Source organism: Stegostoma tigrinum, chromosome 40 (genome assembly GCF_030684315.1).
Source record: "Stegostoma tigrinum isolate sSteTig4 chromosome 40, sSteTig4.hap1, whole genome shotgun sequence".
Taxonomy (NCBI): Eukaryota; Metazoa; Chordata; class Chondrichthyes; order Orectolobiformes; family Stegostomatidae; genus Stegostoma; species Stegostoma tigrinum.
In genome coordinates, this window is record NC_081393.1 from 14901776 (window position 1) to 14926446 (window position 24671).

The window sequence follows — 24671 nt, forward strand, 5'->3', positions numbered from 1 at the left end:
GCATGGTGGCATTCTTCAATGGAAAATACTTTCCTGCACTAAACATGGAAAATATAGTAATGTTCAGGTTGAGAAAATCATTTGCTTCTCTCGCAACATGAGGATTCAAGAAGATTGACAGTGTTAATATTCGTTTTGTGCATGTTCTTTGACAGAAAGTTGGAGTCACTGGTCCCCCAGATCCACAAGTCCGTTCACCTTCTGTTATAGAATTTGGAAAATATGAGATCCAGACCTGGTATTCGTCTCCTTATCCCCAGGAATACACAAGGTACCGTAACCTCTAGTTGGACTTCTGGTATAACTTTTTTTCTTTTTGGAAGTTGAATTTGGGAAATTGCATGGATGAGAACTGAGCAAGAAAGATCTGCAGTTATGTTATGCTTTTCACCCCTGTTGAACACTGAAGTGCTTTACAGAGAGTGAAGTACTTAGTGAAGTGAAATCAGTGTTGTAATGGAGGGAACACAGCTCCCAATTTGTGCGCAGCATGCTCCCAGAAACAATGACCAGATATCCGTTTTTGTGATCTCAACAGAGGAATAAAAATTGGGCATGACTTTGGGGAGATACTTCATTTGCTCTTTTCTGAAATAATGCCAAGGGATTGGAGCAGGTCATTAGACCCTTGGTTTAACATCTCACCCAAAAACCAGTACTGTTAACGTGTCTCATTGATGTACTGGGGTGTCAGACTCTTCCTTTAATGCTCAAGCTGTGAAGTGAGACTTCAACCCAGGATCTTGTGACTCAGAAGAGTCATACAGCATGGAAACAGACCCTTCGATCCAACTAGTCCACACTGCTGATGTTCCCAAGCTAAACGAGTTCCACTTGCCCACGTTTGATCCATAGCCCTCCAAATCTTTCCTTTCCTTGTACTTTTCCAGATATCTTTGAAATGTTGTGACTGTACCAGCATCTGCCACTTCCTCCAGTAGTTCATACCACATGAACCACTCTGTGTTTTTTAAAAGAGAAGTTGCCTCCATGTCCTTTTTGAAACCTTCCCCTCCTACCTTTTAAAAAGGCCCCTTCATTTTGAACTGCCCCAGCTGAGGGAAAATATTTCTGCTGTTCACCTGACCTATGCTCCTCATCGATAAGGTCAGCTTTGAACCTCCTACGCTCCAGTGGAATAGGTTGTGGCCTATCCAGGCTGTTTTTATGACTCAAAGCCTCCATTCCTGGCAATATTCTGGTAATTTTTTTCTGCCCCCTCTCCCATTTAACAATATCCTATGGCGGTGTGACCAGAATGGACCAAGTACACCAAAAGAGGCCTTAGCAACGTCCTGGACAATCTCAACATGATGTCCCAACTCATATTTGAAGGCCTGCACAGTAAGGGCAAGTGTGTTGCATGCCATCTTAACCACCCTGTATGTCTGTGATATGAATTTCCAAGAATTATGTACCTGAACCCCTTGATTTTTCTGTTCTACAACACTACCTAGGCCCCAACCATTAATTACACATGTCCTGCGCGTTTTTGTTTTGACCAAAATGAAATACCTTTTATCCAAATTGAGCTCCATCTGCCCATTGATCCAATTGATCGTGATCTCTACAATCTTAAATAATGTTCTGTGTCCACTTTACCACCAATTTTGGTGTCATCTGCAAATTGACTAAGCATGTCTCAGTTAAATCAGTTTGATCTGGGAGAGCTAGTTTGGGGCTCAGAGTCACATCATGCAGTTAAGTATCATGGGGATGAACCTGCAGTTAAATGAAGGTTGGCACTTAGGTTCCTTCATCAACAACCCATTGTAACATGCACGAGCCATCATAAATACAATTAAATCCAGCCTCGGAAACGCAATCAAACGCAGATATTCCTTGGTAAACAAGTCACTTTAATTCATAAATTCAATGGTATTATCCAGCACTTGGAATAGAGAACCAAAATATCATTTGGAACGTGGTCCGTATTCCCAATCCATGATAAAGTTGATGAGTAATGACAGTTAACATGCAGCAATAGCAGCAGTGTTTCCGATGTATTTAAATACAGTGGATGTTAATGGCCAGTCTACCCCCCAAAAATGGAAACATATGTTGTGGAAGGGAAGGGAGGAGTCAGAGTTAGACCAGGCGAAAGTGACGGCAAAGTGGAATCTGGAAGCAAAATCAATGAACTTTTCCAATTCGGATGAGAGAGGGAAGCAGCACCGATGACAACATCAATATATCGGAATAAGAGTTGTGGGTGGGGGCCAGAATAGGACTGCAACAAGCAATGTTTCTCATACCCCCCAAGAGTCAGGCACAACTGGGGCCAATGCGGGTGCCCATGGCCATCCCTCTGAACTGAAGAAAATGGGTAGCCCTGTTTCGGGTGATAGACTGGGCACTAATAGTCACTGTAAATCTACTGACTCCCAAAGCTACCAGGACTATACATCCTCACACCCCACTTCCTGTAAAGACTCCATCCCATTCTCTCAGTTCCTCTGTCTGCATCGCATAGGTTCAGATGAGGCCAGCTTTGACAAGGGAGCTTCTGAAACAGCCACTTTCTTCCTCAACTGAGGATTCCCCAGCATTATTGTCAACTGGGTCCTCAAGCATGTCCGACCTATCTCCTGCATTACCTCCCTCACCCCTTCTCTTCCCTTCTGCAACAGCAATAAGGGTCTCCTTGTCCTTACCTACCATCCCACCAGCATCCCCATCCAGAAGGTCATCAGATGCCATTTCTGCCACCCCCAGCAAGATGCCACCTTGAGACACATGTTCCTCTCCAGTCCCTCGTCCAGACTCCACAGGGGCTGTTCCCTCCAGGACACCCTGGTCCACTCTTGCGTTACAACCATCCCGCCCCCCACAGCCCCATGGCACCTTGCCCTGCAACTGGCGAAGATGTGATACATGTCCATTTACCTCCTCCCTCCCCAGTATCCAAGGGCCCAAACATACCTTAGAGGTGAAGCAACACTTCACCTGTACTTTCCAGAATCTAGACTAATGCATTTGTTGCTCATCATGTGGTTTCCTCTACATTGGGGCAATGAATCGTAGACTGGGTGCCCGCTTCACAGAATGTCTTCATTCTGCTTGCAAAAAGACTATGAGCTACCTGTTGCCTGCATATGAATGCATTACCCTGTTCTCTGGCCAAAATCTCTGTCTGTGGCTGGCTGCGGTGTTCTAGCGAAGCTGAACACGAGCTGGAAAAACCACACCTCACTTTCCGCTTGGGAACCCTGCAGCCCTCCAGACTCCGTATCAAGTTCAATAGTTTTAGGGCCTAAACTCTCCCATGTTCCAGCCCTCTACCCCACACAGCAGGCCTTGTTATCACATAGCCTGCCGTCTGACACTACCTATTGTTAGCCACTCCAAGTGTCCATTATCTTCTGTTCACCTTCCCAGCCAGATTGTTATCACCACCTTTGTCTGCCCAACTGTTCTTCTCTCTCTTCGGGCTCTACCCAGTAATTTACTCCATGCCCCACCCCCCCACCCCCCAAATTTTCTGCCTGTAAACTGACATTTTCCCAGCTACCATCGGTTCTGAGGAAGGGTCACTGAACCTGAAATGTTAACTCTGATTTTTTTGTTCACCGATGTTGCCAGACTTGTTGAGCTTTACCAGCAACTTCTCTTTTTGTTAGGATGTGTGAAATTATTTGTGAGGTTGGAGATTCTTTTTCAATGAATTCTGAGCAACCTGAGCGGTCAGTGCCCTATCAAACAGGGTAGCACTTGTTAAGCAAAGAGTAGGATTTCTTTTTGCAGCTCAGGCTGTTCTTGTCCACTGCAATTTTAGCTGGTTCAGACTCCATGATTGTCCTTGATTCTCCCAAATATGCATAAATATCTCAACTTGGGTAACTGAGACATTGTATTCACTCATCATACAGTAAACAGAAATATCTATCCTTTGTATGGGTGAGTACCTTGGTTTCACAACTGTTAAATATGCTGAATTTCTATGGATGTCAAACAGTAATTGAGCAAAAGTAAGTACAGCGCCATATTTTCTATTTTCTCGTGTTATTTTAGAAGGCATTCTCAAGTTTTGTATTTCTCCTGAACTCTAAAACAATGTGGTCAATTCCAAACATTGTTTGCCTGAATTGGACATTGAGGATACTTTGGCCATCACTTACGTCGTGTGTGTGTATATCATCATGTTGGATTGAACCAGTTCCCATTTTCTCCACATATTGGATTGTTTTCTACCAAATTAAACCCTGCCATCAGGAATTCATGATCTTGCCATGTAAATGTGCATCCTGATGCTTTGTATGAGTTTAAGCACGGAACTTGCAGCTCATTATACATCAATCACCCATCACACAATTCCAGTTTGCTTTGCAATTTGTTTTAATGAGACTCACCAGCAAAGCTCCAGTGCTTTTCGTGCGAAAATAAGGCAGGAAGATCTCATTAAATCAAAGAGACACAACCGAGTGGTTCAATTAGGTTGAAATGTGCTTTTTCAGTATTGAAGTATGCTGCGATGCTGACTGTGACTGTTAGTGGATTGTGATTTAACTAATGAATTGCAGATTGCAGCCTTATTAGAGCAATTCAAGCTTTTAACATGCAGATACTCAATGTCATTCTCTGAGCTGATAGCATCGTCGGAAGTCCTTGATAGCATCACCTTCAGGTGTTGTCATTTGCTGTACTTGATTGAATTGTTCCAGATAAAGTATGTGTAAACATAGGACACTTGGTTCAATGCTCTAATTAGTGAAAACTTCTTCCCAAGTTCCCCATTAGAGCATGAACTCCTTTCTGAAATCCTCCTTCGTCACACCAAGTACCACCTGTCAGACATTGTTTGAAATTCATGAGGTTATTCCGGTGACAATAGAGAAGAAAGTGGCTGTCACTCTGTGCATCAATCACAAGCCTCAAGTGAGAGTAGACAAAGTAGAAAGGCCGTTGTTGTCAGTGACCGTCAGTGCACTGGCCAGGCCTTCAAACAAGTTGACTGATAGCATAAAGCACTGACAGCTTGCTTGTACCGGTTACTAACTTCTCAAGCAGAAGAATCTGTTTCAGCATATCATTATTTGCTCTCCAGAAAAGGGTAGTTCGCAGCAGACATGCAGTACTGCTGGCTTTGCCTCACCTGAATGAGCTTATTCACTACCAAATACTTAACCTGCATCAACATTTTGCAGTCTTGCTGAACTGGCTAAGCCCAAACTTAATTGGGACACGGTAATTCTAGATCCAGTTTGTCTCCCTGATTGATCTTAACACAGGACAGTTGGGTTAACGTAAATTCTGGCGATCAGAACCAAATAGTGTTTTTGTTTTAGTTTGGTTGTCATTATTTAATTGCTCTGCAGGAATTTTTTGTTTCAGAATTGATGGGCAGTGTCAATTCCTGTAAGCTAACCAAGTGCATACGGGAGTTGAACTTTGTGGATTAGACACAGGAATAGGTTGTGTGGAGCCCTTAAGGTCATATTAAGTGTAGCAACAGAAAAAGTTACAGCTGAATTGTTCTTGTGTTGAATTCTGCAGAGTGGATTTGGTAGGGCATCTTTTGGTCACTTTATTTCCTAAACATTAGCTCTCTCTTTTGATTAGACAGACGCCCTTTACTTTTCGTATATATAGTTAATGTACATGTGCAACTAAGACACTTGAGGACCTTAACCACCTTGTGTAATGAAAATAGATGCATCTTGACCACAAATGCATGTATTGCGTTCAGTGGCATTGTAGCAAGCTCAGCATAGGACATGTGGTCTGAGTGAAACTGTGGAACGTGTTTTCAATAGCTGCCAATGATGCTGCTGATTAAAAGCAATGACTTACCACCTCCTTAGAGATCTACAACAAAAGAGAAAATGCTTGCTTGAACTAGCACAAATCTGTTTTTGTCATGAAACAATTAGTCTTGCACAATTGAGCACTTTGAAATTAATGTGTATGTGTCTGGTTGCTGCTGAACTCGAATATTTTAATGTCTTGGTTTATTCACAATTTCTATGGGAGTGTTGCAAACCTGTCAAACCCAAAAGATTATGCAAAGCAGCCTGGACAAAATAATCCTTGCAAAAGTAGTTGAACTTAACACAATCTGGCTGAAAAATTTATTTTTTGAATGAGACCTTTTTTGATGTTGTATTTAAAAGCATGAACTCAGAATTGAAGTGTCTATTACATTGGATTTTAAATAAAAGTCTTTATTGAGGCCGAAATCAGGTCAGTTGTCCAGTGAAAGTGAATTATGTGCGTGCAATATGATCCAATTTTAAAACTCCTTTTGATGGAAAACAAGGAAAAAATTAATGACAGATAAAATACCTGGTGTCAGTTTTTAAAATAATCGGTGCACGGGTTAAGATTACATTTCATGCATGTTTTCCTGTTTACTTAACCCGCCTTGCCTTACAAGTTCCACTAACCTTTGACTCAGTGAAGAGCACTAGTGACTTCTGAACAAAGGATGCGTTTAATCATAAGAAGCCCATAGGGGCTCTGTGTTAGTTGACTCTTTGCATTTCCCACAGTGACTGTTACCAGTAAGATTTCTTTTCACCTGCAGTTATCCATATGTATTTTGAATTTTTTTGTCCCCACCATCTCAAATATTGATCATGTTTGGCAGTCTTTTTGGTATTTCAGAGTAGGATTTAATCTTGGAAAATTGGCAGATTTTAGAAGGAGCATACTTTTCTCGTGAGCGGTCGCTTGGCTGCTCTTTTTCCCTTCTGCCTCCTGAATCTCACCAAAAATCTCTGCTTCCCGTTTCTTAGCCGATTATTTGAACTTCATCTGTATTGGCAGCTTTTTAATTCATTCAAGGAATCTCGCCTATCTGAATCACTTGAGTCAGAACTTGACTTCGAGTTTTGCAGACAGGCTTTTGGGTTAGATTGCCCAAATTTGCAGTTTGGAGTGTAGTCTACAACTTTGGAAGTTGGCACTTTAGCTTTGCTGTTCCAGATTCTTATGAAAGAAACCATGATTTATGTCTTCTGTTCAAGTATTTATGATTGGTTGTGTTTCTCAGATGTCAAATATGTCAACGTGTGTTACTCTGAGATGGCAAAAATGTGTGACTTGAATGGCTATGAGAAAACCTTTAAAACTTGTCTTCACATAAGTAGCTTAATGTGTGATAGGTGGCACTGTATTGCTGTATCTGTGAGAACTGATAATCTTCTGGCAATGCTCTTATCTGTGCATCTGTCTCTTGCAGGTTGCCAAAGTTATACTTGTGTGAATTTTGCCTCAAGTACATGAAGAGCAAAAGCATTTTGCAGCAACACATGAAGAAATGTAATTGGTTTCACCCGCCTGCAAATGAGATTTACAGGAAAGACAAGATTTCCGTGTTTGAAGTAAGCTTGGGCTTTTGGCTTATGTAAAGTGAGTCTGCTGTGAAACAGTTATATCGGGATTAAGTGCAGTCAGAACATAAAATGTCTTTTGCTCATTTCATGGTCAAAGTATTCCGTATTCTTTCCCACCTAACCTTGTTTATACTGAAAGCCACTAACAGAAGGATCTCAGTTGTGCCGAGTCCCGCGCTACCCACTGTTTGTAGGTAGTGTCTGGTGTAGTGTGTATAGAGTCATAGGGATCTGGATGTGAGTTTGCTCGCTGAGCTGGAAGGTTAGTTTTCAGACGTTTCGTCACCATTCTAGGTAACATCATCAGTGAGCCTCCGATGAAGCGCTGGTGTTATGTCCTGCTTTCTATTTATCTGTTTAGGTTTCCTTAGGTTTCCAGCGCTTCATCCTCCGGAGACTCACTGATGACATTACCTAGAATGGTGACGAAACGTCTGAAAACTAACCTTCCAGCTCAGCGAGCAAACTCGCATCCAGAAACTCAACCTGAGCTACAAACCTTCTCAAAACTCGCTAGTCATAGGGATGTTCAGTACAGAAGCAGACCTTTTGGTTCAACTTGCTCGTGCTGACCAACCACCCTATACGAGTCTACTCCCATTGGCCAACCTTTTGGTTCATATCCTTCTAAACCCTTCCCATCCAGATGACTTAAATGTTGTAATTATACCAACTCCTCTGGCAGCTCATTCCATACACACATCACCCTTGACATGAAAATTTGGCCCTCAAGTCCCTTTTGAATCTTTTGTCCCTCACCTTAAATGTATGCCCTCTAGTTTTGGACATGCTTATCCTGCGAAAAAGACCTTGGCTGTTCACCCTATCCATGCCCCTCATGATTTTATAAACCTCTGTAAGGTCACCAGTCAGCCTCCAACACTCAAGGGAAAATAGCACAGCCTCTTCAGCCTTCCCCTCCAACCCTGGTAACATCTTTGTAAATCTTTTCTGAACCCTTAAGTTTCACAACATCCTTCCTGTAGCAGGGAGACCAGAATTGCCTGCTGTATTCTAAAAGTGGCTGGACCAATGTCCTATACAGTCGCAACATGACCTCCCAACTCCTGTACTCAATGCGCTGACTAATGAAGGCGTGCGTACCAAATACCTTTTTCACCACCTTGTCTGCCTGCGACTCCGCTTTCAAAGAACTGTGAACCTGCACACCAAGGTCTCTGTTCAGCGACACTCCCCAGGATCTTAATATTAAGTGTGTAAATCCTGTCCTGATTTGCCTGACTAAAATGCAACGCCTCAAATTTATCTAACTTAAACTCCACCTGTCCATCTGGTCAAGGTCCCATTGTACTCTGAGGTAACCTTCTTCACTGCCCACTGCACGACCACAGTTGGTGTTTTCTGTAAATTTATCAACCATTCCTCCAATATTCGCATTCAAATCATTTGTGTAAAAGACAAAAACTGTGGACCCAGCACCAATCCTTGCAGCACCCTGCTGGTCACAGCCCTACAATCTGAAAAGCAACCCTTCACCATCACCCTTTGTCTCCTACCTTTTGAGTCAGTTTTGTATCCCAGTGGCTCACAATCCCTGTGTTACATGTGATCTAACCTTTGCTAACCAGTCTACCGTGTGGAACCTTGTTGAGCACCTTGCTGAAGTCCATGCGGACAACGTCCACCACTCTGCCTTCAGCAATCCTGTTCATCACTTCTTCAAAAAACTCAGTGAAGCTAGTGTGACATGATTTCCCACATACAGAGCCATGACACACATGCGTACATGTTTACATTGTCTCACAACTTGAAACTGTAAGTCAAGGATTATGGTACATCCAGTGTATTTTTGGGTCTTGTAACTTGTTGTAGGTCTCATTTAAAATTGTCCATTGAATGCAACTGTGAATGCATTGTTGCTTGACATGAATGTCACTTGGGCTGCAGTCAAATTGAACTGCAATGCTGAAGTCATGACACAGTTCTCAGTGACAATGACTCATTGGTGATTTTTCAATGATATTTTGTTTAATAAAAATGTGTCTGAACTGAGTTGCATTTGCTTTGTTCTATAAAACTAAAACTAAAACCAAAACCAAAACCAAAACCAACCAGAAAAGTAACAGATCTGGCCCTGTTGGAAACAGCCTCGAAATGCTTTTACAAAATACTTCACCCTGTTCTTCTCTCCATCTTATTATTTCATAGAAGAATCATAGAATCCCTACAGTGTGGAAATCGGCCCTTTAGCCCAACAAGTCCACACCGACCCTTGGAGCATCCCACCCAGACCCATCCCCATCCCCCGAAACCCACCTAAGCTACACATCCCAGAACACTATGGGCAATTTAGCATGGCCAATCCACCTAACCTGCACATCTTTGGACTGTGGGAGAAAACCGGAGCACCCGGAGGAAACCTACGCGGGCACAGGGAGAATGTGCAAACTCCACACAGACTTGAGGGTGGAATCGAACCCGGGTCCCTGACGCTGTGAGGCAGCAGTGCTAACTACTGAGCTACCATGCTGTCTTGCTTTGATTTTGTCTCCATCTTGCTTTGCTCACTTAATGTATTCCTTTCATGTTCTTTCTCTTCGTCCTTCCTGAAAAACGGGCCTGCGGTAACAATTGGGTTGAGGTTTTCTCATCGTCCTACTGTTTAGTTATTGTGTATTCTTCACAGGTGGATGGTAACATCAGTACCATATATTGCCAGAACCTGTGCCTACTGGCCAAACTCTTCCTTGACCATAAGACATTGTACTATGATGTGGAACCCTTCCTCTTCTATGTTCTGACTCAGAATGACAGCAAAGGCTGCCATCTCGTGGGCTACTTCTCCAAGGTAAGGTCCTGACTGTTGTCGTTCTCAAAAACTCATGTTTGGAGGATTCAAACAGCATAAAATTGTGGCATTGATTTCAATAAGTTTTAAAAGACCTTTCTACATCTCTGGTTGTGGTTTGCCCATGTAACTTCCGTGGTGTTAGCTTTGTAGTTTCTTGTGTTAGGTTAAGTCCTCCCCTTGAGCTTAATTTATTCACAAGTTACTTCTCGGCTCACTGTGTTGTGACACTCACCCACTTAGCTAATAGCAGTTGCAAAAAATTCATTATTATCATCACATTGTATTTGCTCAGCCATTTTAGCTTCACTGCTCACTCAAACCTCTTCCAGCGGACTACTTGTCCCAGCTTTGTCGTGTGACACACAAGATCACAGTTGAGTGGGCTGCAATTTTCTCAATCTAGTCAGATTTGACTTTTTAACAAGGCTACTTGTACTCAACTCCACCAAGCCTGTGAGTTCCAGTTACTGCCTCCTCTTTCATGCTTCTACCACCTCCATGCCGTTGCTCTCAGTGCTCAGAATCTGTTGACCCTGGCAATTGCCCAGTCTACCACAAATGAGCCTGGAAGGAGAAATTGTCTCAAAAAATTTGAGTAACAGATGAAGTGAACATTGTTCCACTGTTTTTGCGTAGTAACAACATGGTAGCACGTCCCTTTGGCTGTTGGCGGTAGGGAAAGTATTGACCGCACTTTAAAAGTTTCAGGTGATCTTGTGAACATGATAAAACATGTGCTGGTTATGCAGAGCCACTTGAGAGTGGAATTGTGGAAGTATCTTTTAAGGTGTGGAGAAGAGACAGTAAGAAGGATGGCCTGACTAACCATGTTAAAAGCTGTAGAGAAGTCACACCATTCAAAATCAGATGTGTCACTGGCGACTTAGCTGCAAGTGATTTCAATGCTGCCACAGGGCCACAAGTTGAAAGTATAGATCTGCTGTCCGTATTTTGTGTTTTGCCCTTATTAGAACAGACAAAGGAAGGCCAAACTTGAAAAGAAAGCAAGAACTTAGCCTGCATAAGATACTGGGTGCTAATTGGTTGGTAATTGAACTTTGCATTAGACAATGCACAGCCTGGAAGAAATCACCAAGAAACAGCATCCCCCCCACCTGCCCAAGTGTTTGTTCATTTGAAAAATGCAACGCGTGGACCAATTCCTTGTGGGTGTCAAGGACTGGGCTCTGCTTATGAATACAAGTAGCTTCTAAACCAGGTGTGAGTGAGTTACACCAGGAGCCTAACTGATCATTCCACACCCTTTCCACATTTTACTTACTTGACACCTCCCATCATTCAGCACCTCCATTTCACTGTTTTAGTCCAGTGTTGTATAGGTATACACAACCTCAGTCTGCCTTATGGACTTTGTTCCCACTTGTTCTCTTGAGTTTTTGTTTGCAATTTTGATCAACAGCTATAATTTTCTTTCCCTTTTTCTTGAACAGTTTGGAAGCAATATTTCTCAAGCACTGAAGCTTGATTCATTGAAACTCTTTCAATATGCTGCTGCTATTCCCACCTTCAAGTGCATGAGTAAAGTCTGCTTCTTGGAGACACTTCAAACTGCTAAATTCTTGTTGGCTCCTTAAATATACAATCCCCTGCTCAAAATTACAAACAGCTTTAAGACAAGTTGCAAAGTTCAGAGTTGTATACTGTACCGTACTGTTTTAGGTACACAGAAGGTAACCAAAACACTATCAGTTTTCTCACCAAGTGCACAGGACTTGAGTCACAAGGGATTTCTGTAGATTCTTTCTCTCTGCTTTCTTAGAAGCATATTGCAGATAAAGTAACAGCCAGGAGTATCATATGCAGATACTGCCATGCAGTGCTGCTGTATTAGAACTCCTGGAGCATGCCAAACCACTTGAATACCTTTCGGGACAAAAGCTTAAAAAAATGCTCCTGGGCATCTTTGAATGAGAAACACTGAGCTCGAATTTATGCAAATCTAGAAAGGACTCCATTCCTAGAGCTGGAGACTTGCCATGAGTTCTTGGTCATAAATTACCCTTCTCGTTAAATAGCTTTATTGTAAAAAAAAATTGCATAATAAAACAAGCACAAACCAGGCCATGAAATGGAGGAGTGGTGGGGGAAGCCAGGCATTTGCTGGCAAAACTTTGTGCATGACCACAAAACCTAGGTGCCTCAGGGCTAATCCTGGAGAGCTGTTGTGGGTGTTCTACATATTTCTTCTCTTGGTTTATATTTTCTTTATCTGTTCCTTCATTCATATTCAGGAGAAGCATTGCCAGCAGAAGTACAATGTGTCCTGCATCATGATTCTTCCCCAGTACCAGAGGAAAGGATATGGAAGGTTCCTCATTGATTTCAGTAAGTGCAGAATCTTGCTGTGGATTTGTGGAGTCATGGAAATATACAGCATATGGCCCAAATCCCCCTCAACCCTTCCTATTCATTTTCTCATCCAGATGCTTCTTAAATGTTGGAATTGTAGCAGCCTGCACCACTTCTTCTGCCAACGCATGGCATACACGCATCACCCTGTGTGAAAAAAGTGTTAGCTAGGTCCCTTTTAAATCTTTCCCCTCTCACCTTAAACCTACGCCCACATCCCATGGAAAAGACCTTGCCTGTGTACCTCATCCGTGCCCCTCATGATTTTATAAACCTCTATAAGGTCATGCCTCAGCCTCTGACGCTCCGTGGAAAATAGCTCCGGTCTATTCAGTCTTTCCCCATAGCTCAAATCCTTCAACCCTGGCAACATCCTTGTAAGTCTTTTCTGTACCCTTGCAAGTTTCACAACATCTTTCTTATACCAGGTGCACCAGAATCGCATGTAGTATTCCAATAATGGCTGAACCAATGTCCTGTGCAGCTGCAATATGACCTCCCAACTCCTACGTTCAGTGTACTGAGCAACAAAGGCAAGCATACTGAACATCACCTTCACCATCCTAATTACCCGTGACTCTACTTGGAAGGAACTGTGAAGGTGTGCTCCAAGGTTTCTTGGTTCAGCAACACTGCCTGGGACCTTACCGTGGAGTAATCAAAGTCCTGTCTTCATTAGCCTTTCTAAAATGCAGCACCTAACATTTATCTAAATTAAACTTCATCTGCCCGTTGGCCCGTCTGATCAAGATCCCTCCATACTCACTGTCCACTACATCTCTGATTTCGGTGTCATCTGTAAACGTACTAACTGTACCTCCTTTGTTCACATCCACACCATGTATATAGATGACATAAAGCAGTACCCAGCACAGATCCTTACACCGCTCGTCACGGGCCTCCAGTCTGAGAGGCAACCCTCTACCACCGCCACTCTCTATCTTAGACCTTTGAGCCAGTTCTGTATCCCAGTGCCTTGTTCTCCCCATACTCTGTGTGTGATCGAACCTTATTAACAAGTCCACCATGTGGAACCTTGTCGAATGCCTTACTGAAATCCATAGAGATCACTTCCACCGCTTTGCCCTCATCAGTCCACTTTGTTACTTCTAAAGACTCCATCAAATTAATGAGACACAATTTCCCAAGCACAAAACTATGTTGACTGTCCCTAAACCAGTTCTTGCCTTTCCAAATGCATGTAAATCCTGTGCCTCAGGATTCCCTCTAACAACTTGCCCACCGCTAGTGTCTGGCTCACTGGTCTGTAGTTCCCTGGCATTTCCTTACCACCTCTCTTAAATAGAGGCACCATGTTAGTTTTGTTTGGTGATGTTTTGTTTACAATTTATATAGATGGTTTGGAGTTGGGGACCATGTGTGGTGTGTCAAAATTTACAGATGACACTAAGATGAGTGGTAGAGCAAAGTGTGCAGAAGACGCTGAAAGTCTGCAGAGGGAAACAGATAGTCTAAGTGAGTGGGCAAAGGTCTGGCAGATGGAGTACAATGTTGGTCCATTTTGGTAGCAATAACAGCAAAATGGACTATGTTTAAAATGATTAAAAAATTGCAGCATGCTGCTGTGCAAAGGGATTTGGGTGTCCTCCTGCATGAATCACTAAAGGTGGGACTGCAGGTTCAGCAGATGACTAAAAAGGCAAATGGAATTTTTTCTGCCATTACTCGAGGGATGGAATTTAAAAACTGGGAGGCTATGCTGCAGCTGTATAGGGTCCTGGTGAGGCGACACCTGGAGTACTGCGTGCAGTTTTGGTCTCCTTACTTGAGGGATGTACTAGCACTGGAGAGGGTGCAGAGGAGATTCATTCGTTCATTCCAGAGTTGAAAGGGTTAGATTATGAGGAGAGACTGAATAGACTGGGATTATACTCATTGAAATTCAGAAGAATGAGGGGAGATCTTATGGAAACATATAAGATTATGAAGGGAATAGATAAGGTGGAGGCAGGGAGGTTGTTTCCGCTAGCAGGTGAAACGAGAACTAGAGAACCGCCTCAAAGTGAAGGGAAGCAGAAGTAGGAATGAGCTCAGGAGGAACCTCTTCACCCAAAGGGTGAATCTGTGGAACTCCCTGCCCAATGAAGCGGTTGAAGCTACCTCTCTGAATGTTTTTAAGGCAAGGCTAGATAAGTTTTTGAACAGTAAAGGAATTAAGGGTTATGGTGAGCAGGCAGGTAAGTGAAGCGAAGTCTCCAAAAGATCAGCCATGATCTTATTAAATGGCGGGGCAGGCTCGAGGGGCCAGATGGCCACCTCCTGTTCTTAGTTCTTAGGTTCTTATGTTAGCCAACCTCCCTTCTTCTGGCACCTTTCTATGGCTATCAATGATACAAATATCTCAGCAAGGGGCCCAGTATTCACTTGCCTGGCTCCCCACAGAGTTCAAGGGTACACGTGGCTGGGTCCTGGGGATTTATCCACCTTTATGCATTTTAAGATACCCACTGCTTCCACGTTGGTAGTGTGGGCATTTTTCAAGATTTCACTATTTATTTCCTCACGTTATCTGTCTCGCATATCCTTCTCCACAGTCAGCACTGATGCAAAATACTCCGACTGCCTTTATACCCTTGTAGGGAATCCCTTGATCTCTGCTGCTACCAATACCTAACATGTACTTCCTTCTTCATCTTAACCAAAACCTGAATTCCTCTTGTCACCCAGCATTCCCTACACCTACCAGCCTTGCCCTTCACCCTAACAGGAGGAAACTGCCTCTGGACTCTCGTTATCTCTTTTTTGAAGGTTTCCCATTTTCCAGCAGTTGCTTTTTCTGCAGACATCCGTCCTCAATCAACTTTTGGAAGTTCTTGCATAATACCATCAAAATTGTCTTCAAATTTAGAACTTGAACTTTTAGATCTGGTCTGTTCTTTTCCATCACTATTTTAAAACCAGTAGAATTATGGTCACTGGCCCCAAAGTGCTGATACCTCAGTTACCTCTCCTGCCTTATTTCCCAAGAGTAGGTCAGGTTTTGCAGCTTTTCTAGGAGGTGCATCCACATATTGAACCAGAAAGTTTTCTTGTACATATGTAACAAAATCCTCTCCATTCGAGCCCTTAACACTGTAGCAGTCCCAGTCTATGTTTGGACAGTTAAAATCCACTACCATTACCACACTTTTATGCTTAGGGATAGCTGAGAATCTCCTGACAAATTTGTTTGTCAATTTCCCACTGACTATTTGAGCGTCGATCGTACGATCTCAATAAGGTAATCATCCCGTTTTTGTTTCTCAGTTCTACCCAAATAACGTTCCTCGATGTATCTCAAGAAATATCCTCCTTAAGTACACTGTAATGTAATCCGTAATCAAAAACACCACTCCCCATCCTCTCTTATGACCCCCGCCCCTCCCCTTCTACCTTAGGAATAGCATCTGTACCCTGAAACATTATGAAAACTGATGAAATGATTTTTTTTTGAAGAGGTCGACATATGGCAAGCAACAAGTCTTGCCTTTTTCCAAGCACCGTTGAACTAAATCTAATGTTCACTTCCCCTTAGAGGGGCTGAGTTCCATCAAATGGAAATCAAATCTGGTATTGCACTATTGTATTCTCAGGGATGTTTTGCAGTAAACTCTCTGTTGACCCTTAAAGTTTCACTGTAACACTTGAAAGTTTTGCATTTTTGCACATTCAAGGTAATACTGGAAGTGGAGAAATGTGCAGATTATTGTTTTGTTTTGCTCTTCCATTAAATCTATCTTAATGAGCGTGAGTAACCAATGCATGAGATTGGAAAAGACCGATATTTGTGACTTAAGCTTCTCAAAGGCTAGCTTTCAGTGCTTAACATGCACTCTGTTGAGGGGAGGTGCATAGTGAGAAGCTGTATAAGAAACAATCAAGCTGGTCTCATGTAAAGTTACAGATAAATCATAAGTGGCTGGAAACAGATCTTCTGCGAACAAGAACAGGAAGGTTGAACCTTAAACGTAACAAGGAAAATACCATGACATAGACATGAAGATAGCAGGAACTGCCGATGCTGGATAATCTGAGATAACATGGTGTGAAGCTGGATGAACACAGCGGGCCAAGCAGTATCAGAGGAGTACTCCTCTGATGCTGCTTGACCCGCTGTGCTCATCTTGCTTCACACTGTGTTATGACGTAGACATGTATTTTTTTTCCTAACCATTCAGTTAATTGCAACTGCAGAAAATATTGGTGGATGTGAAATGCTTTTCCACTTGCAGCCCTCACCATTGATGTGGTATCTGCGTTGTCTGAACAGTTGTCTGTATAAGCCACACAGAGCTAATTGCAATGCCACAGATCTGCATTAAAATACATAAGGGGCCCGTTTATTGCGCCCCTACCCCTGGACTGAGAGGCCCGGGCTCTCGTCCCACCTACTCCAGAGGTTTGAACAGATTCATGAGAAAAATGAGTTAAAATAAATTGGATATGCCAGCTGTTCTGTTTACAGATAAAATTAAAAAACAGATCAGTCAAGATGAGTGGTTAAAGGATAATCCTGATGTAAAATTTACAAATGCAGTACCAGTACTCAAGGCCAACTTATTTCTAAAAAAATGTACATCATTTCATGATCATATTTTTAGAACCAGGCACTGCCTCTCATCATCTTAGATGAGACTGTGTGTCATTTTTGAGGTGGAATTAACTGCCAGTTCAGCTTGGGCTGGCTTCTGTGGGTTGTACGTGATTTTCTTTGTTTTTCTTTGTTTTGTTTGTTTTTAACAAGGGTTTTGTTGAGGAGCCATACTCCACACCTGATGGAGTACATTGGGGCAACTCCAGCCATGTTGTACCAGTAATCACCTTAAGAAGCCAAGTCAAGTTCTCAGAAATGTGTCACTGTGATCTGTACTGCCTCATTGGTATTATTTGGGAATGCGAAGGTAATCTTCCAAGAGTCAGTTCGACCACGATGTGCTAGGGCTAACATTGAAAACATTGGCAGTGGGATGGGTTGGTTCATCCCAGACCATTTGAGGAATGGTGGGGTTAAAAACAACATGTTTTTCATTTATTGCCTTGAACGAGGCACTAAACTTGTGGAGTTTCCATCAAAAACTTCAGAACATCCCAGTGCTGTACAGGCAATTAAGTTTTGTTCAATATCACTGTTATAATCTAGATAAGGCACCAACTATTGATTACACGTCCAGCTCCCAGAAAATCTCTGCAACACTGACCAGGGAATATGCCTTCACCGTGATGGTTGAGGGATGAAAATAGCACCCCCCACCACCCTCTGCCAATGGCCAATGGGGAGGACTCCCTTCCTCCTCTTCGAAATAGTACATAGATAAGATCTCCTATGCCCACCTGAGAGAGCAGAATTTGAATTCTTTTCATACCTTGTTCACTTTTGATAGTGCAGTACTCCTTCAGTATGGCATTGATATGTTAGCCTAGAATCACACTCCAGTGTCTGCAGTGGGACTTGAATGATCTTCCGACTCAGATGGGAATACTGCTATATGAGCAAAGTAAAAGTCAGGAGGGCTCAAAATTGAATTAATTATTTTCATGTGTTCCATGTTCAGTTTGCTAAAACAAGCAAATCTTTTGGTCAGTTTATTAGCTGCCAAAATGATGTCTGCATTTTGGGTGGCACAGTAGCTCAGTGGTTTGCACCGCTGCCTCTCAGCACCAGCGAGCTGGATTCGATTCCACCCTTTGGCAATGATGTGTGTGAAGTTTACACATTATCCCTGTGTCTGCGTGGGTTTCTGCTCGGTCCTCTGGTTTCTTCCCACAGTCCAAAGATGTGCAGGTTAGGGTGGATTGACTGTGCCATATTTCCCATAGTGTTCAGGGATGTACAGATTAGGTGTGTTAGCCGTGGGAAATGCGAGGGTAGGGGATGGGTTTGGGTGGGATGGTCTTTAGAGGATCAGTGTGGACTTGTTGGGTCAAATGGCCTGTTTCTACACTATAGGGATTCTACATAAGCATTCATTTCCTTTGCTTTATGGAAGTGAATGTTAGAAGGCATGAGTCTGGAAGTTCCCAGTGGAGCACTGCTTTGTCAAAGACTTGAAGAAACATAAGACGTTGCCATTCCCAACGTGTAAATCTTTGCCACACACTTCATTATGTGGTATTGTGACACTGCTGTAGAGGAGCTACAAGGGTCCCCATTAAGCTGGCACAAGTTGATTATTGAATACCTCAGTGCCTAAGCTCTGGGGTGATCTCTGTGATCACTCTAAGTGCAGGAGCAGCACAGGGTGACCATCTTTGCTTGTCATTCACGGTGGCCATCAGCTCGGTTGGACTTTGCCAACTTTTTGTGTACAGGAAACACCTGAGCAATTTTTGCTCAGGTGACCTGGAATAGCATGTCCAGGGGTTCAGCAAGTTCTGAAGGTCATGTATTCAGTACAATTTCTCGAATGTTGTCGGGCCCATAGATTTTGCAATATCTAGTGCCTCCTGCTGTTTCTTCACATCACTTCGAATGACTGAGTCGGCTGATGGCTGGCATCTGAGACACTGGGCCCCACAGTATTCTTGGTGGAGTTGTTATATTATGATATACTTCCTGTTGTGAGAACTCCGTACTCCCCCATTGTCCAGAATGTAGTCGATTTCTCATTGAATTGAAGCAAAGATCAAGTTTTGTTTGAGAGCTCGCAACTGGTGGAACCACGAAACCAACTGGTTGCAAAGTTTATACAAGATTAAGTATGTGTTTTTCACGTGCTTCTGCACACACGATTAAACTGAGGCAAGTTAACTTTGCTCTGTTTCAGACAAGTGTAACAATACTTCAGTCCTCTGTTTAATCTTAAAGTAACTTGTTTGGCTGGTTTGTCTACCTTTAAAACTCCCTGATTTCTAATACCTTTTTTTGCCTCCTTTCCCTCTGTTACCACTCCTCTTCTGCTCCTTTCATAATTTCTTCTACTCCCACTTTCCTTGCTGCCTTTTCTGCCCCTTCATCTCTGTTTTCTTCTTAAATCTGTCATTTCCTTTCTCTGCTACCCCTCAAGTCTTGTACCAAGAGCTGGTACTGTCAGTAGTCTTCTGCCCAGATTGACTCTGTGGTTGCTGGTAGGGATGTACTTGTTCTCAGCTAACATCCACAATTACATTATTTCGATTCCTTTGCCTGTTGAGGTCCACATACAGGAATTTGCCACTGAGGCAGCTGGACAGGTGCCAGTACTGCCTTGTAGTTGGCAGAAAAGCTGCAACGTGGATGAATTCATTGTTGCTGTCTGATTGTTAGGTGTTGTGCTTACTTTTGCCTCTTTTTAACGTACCTGTATTCCATTCTGTGCATCTTTGATGTTGTATTGGTCACAGTTGTATTATTTAAATTACATCATATTCAACAAAGGCTCCTGCAGCTGATGGGGAAAGTAATGGGCTCTGTCCTACATTCAGTCCTTGCATGGAGACAGGGCTCAAAAACCTTTCCTTCCTTGGTGCAGATTTTAAATGCGTTTTTTGTTTCAGCTGAAGGGAAACTATGAACCTTGACTTTGACACAGATTATCTCAAACAAGAAAAGCTGACACAATTTGAAAACTGAGATGCAAAACCTTTTCTGTGAGCAGGTTACTTGCTATCAAAGCGGGAAGGCCAAGCTGGGTCACCAGAGAAGCCGCTGTCTGACCTGGGCAGACTCTCGTACATGGCATACTGGAAGAGTGTCATCCTGGAGTGCCTTCACCAATGTCATGACAAGCAACTCAGCATCAAGAAACTGAGCAAGCTCACAGGGATCTGTCCCCAGGATATCACCACAATACTGCAGCATCTAAAGATGTTGCAATTTCGCAATGACCGGTATGTGGCGTCTGATAGGTTTATTTTCCATTGTTCTCGTTTCACACTGAATATTTCTTTCTTCTGAGAAGCATGCAGTGAAATTTCAAGAACAGCAAATGTTCTTTTCACAAGATTCTTACAGCCACTCCAAGGTTGCTTAACTAATTTCAAATGAGCAAATAAAAATAAATGATTGTTTTTGGTTACTTTTTGACCCGAAAGGAATTTGTGCTCATTTAAATGCCAGCACCCAAGAGCACTGGTACAGGTCCATGCTAACACTGCAGAGGTCCTGTGCTGAGCGTTTGAACTGTAGTTGTGCTCCTGTTTGACAGTCTATTTTTAATAACTAGAATTCCATTGATTTTGTTGGAAGGTTTCTGGTCATTCGCCGAGAGAAGCTGATTCAGGAGCATATGGCAAAGCTTCAGACTAATCCAAGGCAGATTGAAGTCGATCCTGACAGTTTACGCTGGACACCTTTGATCTTTTCAAACACTGCAATGTCTGAGGAAGAAGAAGATGAAGATGATGAAGATGAGACTCCAGCATTAAAGGTAACATGTTCAAAGGACAAGTCATTTTCTTCTTGACAGGCAACCTTGAATGAGGATTTCCTGCATTTCAGACTCTGTTCTAAACCAGTTTCATCCCTCAGAATTAAGTTTTTAAAAACGGCTAAGCAACACAATGAACAGAAGATGAAAAGTGCACGTTAAATTTTCAATAAGTGCTGAAAGAATTGCATCTGGTTCTGCACCTGATGCAAATTCACTTGAAATAATTAAACTGCAGAATTTGTTTGCTAAATCTTGGTAGTCAGCTGGAGGGCCGTGGAGCTGACTTAGAATGAGATAGCTATGAGATCTGGTGGATTGCTACCAGAGCTATCAAAGTGCTGAGAATCTGAGTGAATGTGAAAGTCAATTGTTTGGAGTGATGATTTGACCCACGTAACCTCTGCCAGTTGGTGTTTTGTTCCTGTGTTCATCTGTTGTAATGATAACCATCGAGCGGTCATACTTGAAAGGCTTTCTCTGAATCTCAAACAGTTCATGTTCTCATTTGTAGGAACTGTAAATGCACAGGTTTGTCATCAGATGGCAGCACAAGCGTATGTTATATAGTGCCTGATATGGATGCAAGAAGGTTCTGACTGGTAATAAGTATATCAGGAGATGGGTTAGATTTCCAGCTGACCAACCAAATAAATCATGGTTCAAAAGCACAATATAGACCTTGTTAATATTTGGAAATAGTAACAAACTGCTGGAAACATCTGGTAAATCAGGCAGCATCTGTGGGGAAGAATCAGTTAACTTTGAGATCTCCACAGATGTTGCCAGACCTGGTTAATGTTTCACATTTTTCTGCTTTTACATGATAAATAAATCATGATACTTCATCATTTTTCATGAGTTTGACCTTTTGGACTTACTGTGCGAAGCATTACAAAGCCAGACGACCAATGTTATAAACTGAGGGGGTTTGCTTTTTCCTGAAATAAAGAAGCAAAGAAACGTGCTTTCCTCCTCACTCTTCTGTACATAATTTTCAAGAAATATTAACTCGAATGTTCAGATGATTTTCTGATAATTTTAATCAGCCTGTTCAGACACATGATGGCGTACCTCTGGACCAGGTGGGACGTAAACGTGGGCTTTCTGTCCAACCGGGTTTGGTCGCTACCACTGCCGCAGATACCCTTCCACGTTAGTTTTAAACTGGAGCATACCTCTGTGTCAGTGCGTTGAGTTTTGCAGTTGGGAAGGGGGAAGACTCAAATCTGTTGACTACTCAGAGCAAACTGCCTTAAAATCGTGAAAGTTAGCTAAGGAGAATGAGTTAATAGGAAATTCAAAATAGATCACATGACTATCACGCTTAACAATTGGCGACTGATTTAAACATTTTCTTGACCTCCAATTAACTTTTCAAGTAAGATTTTGAGGATTTCATTTTGACTGTGGCACTTGGATAAACTGTGGTACAGTGCTGCAACTTGGAACCACACGGGCATAACCTTTATGCAGTTAGCCACCAGAAAGCGTTCTGAGAAACAAGTGATCTTCATCTAGAAACCAGATTACCTTTTAATAAAGCAGGGACTGTGGAAGATTCGAACTCTCGTTCCTGCCATGTCAGGTTGGAGAAAGTCTTTTAATCCCAGATTCTTGCCTTTCTCCATATCCTTTTGTTCACTTAGTGTGAGCATTCATCTCCATTTTGACCATCTGAATTAGTGTGCATCTTTGGTCATTGGAAATTCCTTTTCTGGCTGAGGCTCATAAATTAGACTCACTGTTAACTGCCTTGCTTTTAATTCTAATGGACAAATCTGTTGAATTCAAGGATCAATCTGCTGAATTGTGATTTAAAGTCTCCTTTTAGATGCATGTACCTTGTTACAGGTGACTTCCTTCAAACACAAGAGGCCAGAGTTAACAGCACACGTTGGTATTCATGTGCAAATCAGTCATTAAATTCAGGGATACGGATACATTTGCTTGAGCTGCAAGTCTCCAGAACTTATTGGTCTGTTCACTCTGCTATTTGCTTCACGTAAGTGAAGTCCTGATCTTGGTCTTAGCATTATTTGCAAGAATTTGCTGGATTTCACTATTTAATTGCTCATTAGACTCACCACAAAATTGTGTCTGGAGAGTAATCATGTCAGTGTCTTCTTAATCGCATGACCATGGAAATTAATCAACTTCTGGTCCAGGGAGGGAATAGTTTAATCTGTTCTCTCTTGTCCCTGTACATGGCAAATTATTGACAACGATGTTAAATGTCAGTTTTTTTTTCTCCTCACTGCCCTTAATTCTGATTTTCTTTCCCTCTTTCAATCAGGCTCCTCCTCCTTTGCTTTGTTGTGTTTCTTTCTCAATCCTGAAACCTCGTTGACTAAAACGAGAGCACAGTTTCATCCTGGTGCTTACCTGGCTTTCAAATGCCTCCTTAATTTTGCAACACTTATCAGCTTACACTGATGAGTCCTGTACAAAAAAAGCGTTGAACTGGGAAAAAATTGCCAAACCTGAAACATCTTGTCCTGCTGACCACTTTCAGACAGCATTCTCATTGTTGACGATGTGTAAGATTGATCATCATTAGCTAACTCTTCATTTTGGTTTGAAGATGGGTTTTCTTTTCTATATTTCAAGAAATGATTGACCCTACTGGTAATAACTTCCTAAATATTTCTATGTCATTTCTGCAGTGGAAAATCTTACTATCACTCTAATATCAGCTGTTAATTCAATGCTGTTCATTTCCCACATCTGTTGGGCTTTAAATAACTGGGATTTTAAAAAAAAGATGTAATCTTCACTGACGGTTGCCAAAGTTGTCCGTATGGTGAGAGCAATGAATGAGGTTATGCCCTGTGTGCAGTTGCAGAGGAGATGTGGAGGGTGGCACCTTAATGGAGCGAACTGCAAGAGGAAGTGGTGGAGGCTGCTGCAGTTGCAAAATTTAAAAGGCGTCTGGATGGGTGTATGAATGGGAAGGGTTCAGAGGGATGTGCGCCAAATGCTGGTAAATGCGACTAGATTAATTTAGGATATCTGGCCACTGTGGAAGAATTGCACGAAAGAGTCTGTTGCTTGCTGTACATCTCAATGACACTAAATACACAGGCTTATCATTTCTGGCACACTTATGAACCCCTCTCAGCCGATTACATAAATAACACTTGCCCTGGATATTTGTCACTTGAGTAGCAGGTAGGTTCCTTTCTTTTGGTGTTTTGCTCATCCATATTCCTGGCTGAAAATTACACTCTGAGCTATTAACCGAAAATGTAGGTCTTGAATTTATGTTTTCATATCAACTTTATAAGAGCAATCCTTGACCTAAAAGAGGATTTGACATTAATTTATCCATTTATGTTCATTTAAAACAGACTGAAACTACGAGTGAGGTATGGGATAAGAAGGAGCCCAATGGTTATGTGCCATTCCAGAATGGCAGGCAGATAGTAGCATGTGCAGCAGCATGCAAAGCCCAACAGGATAGTTCCATGGAAGGTCTTTTGCCTAATGGTGAGAACAGAAGGAAACATTTCAGTGAGAGCAGTGAGGAAGAGGAGGACGAGGAGGACTATGAGGATGAAGAAGGTGATGACACAAGGCCAAGCTCTCCACCTGTGCTTACAAAACCTGCACTGCGTGGCATGAAGAGGAAGGTAAGACTGCAAAAGTTGCTTTTCTCTGTTTGATTTAGTTGGTGTCTTTTGGACCCTTCGTAGCCAGTCGCACAAAGAATGTCGCAGCACTGAAGCCACAGCTTTGGTTGACATACTCTGATTTATTTCATTCGTCAGTGACTGCAAGGAAGAACTAATTGTAAGGGTGGAGTGCATC

At 42.4% G+C, this 24671-nt stretch overlaps 1 protein-coding gene across 5 annotated transcripts in view; it reads left to right on the plus strand.

Moving 5' to 3' along the window:
* Nucleotides 1-24671, plus strand: part of LOC125447937 (histone acetyltransferase KAT6A-like) — a 440967-nt gene that overhangs the window by 395792 nt on the left and 20504 nt on the right. For all 5 annotated transcript variants that reach the window (XM_059641206.1, XM_048522742.2, XM_048522743.2 and 2 more), the window contains 7 exons: nt 156-271; nt 7181-7322; nt 9982-10143; nt 12399-12492; nt 20091-20322; nt 20681-20861; nt 24212-24493. In XM_059641206.1, coding sequence (XP_059497189.1) covers nt 156-271; nt 7181-7322; nt 9982-10143; nt 12399-12492; nt 20091-20322; nt 20681-20861; nt 24212-24493 — 1209 coding nt within the window. The remainder of the gene's footprint in view (nt 1-155; nt 272-7180; nt 7323-9981; nt 10144-12398; nt 12493-20090; nt 20323-20680; nt 20862-24211; nt 24494-24671) is intronic.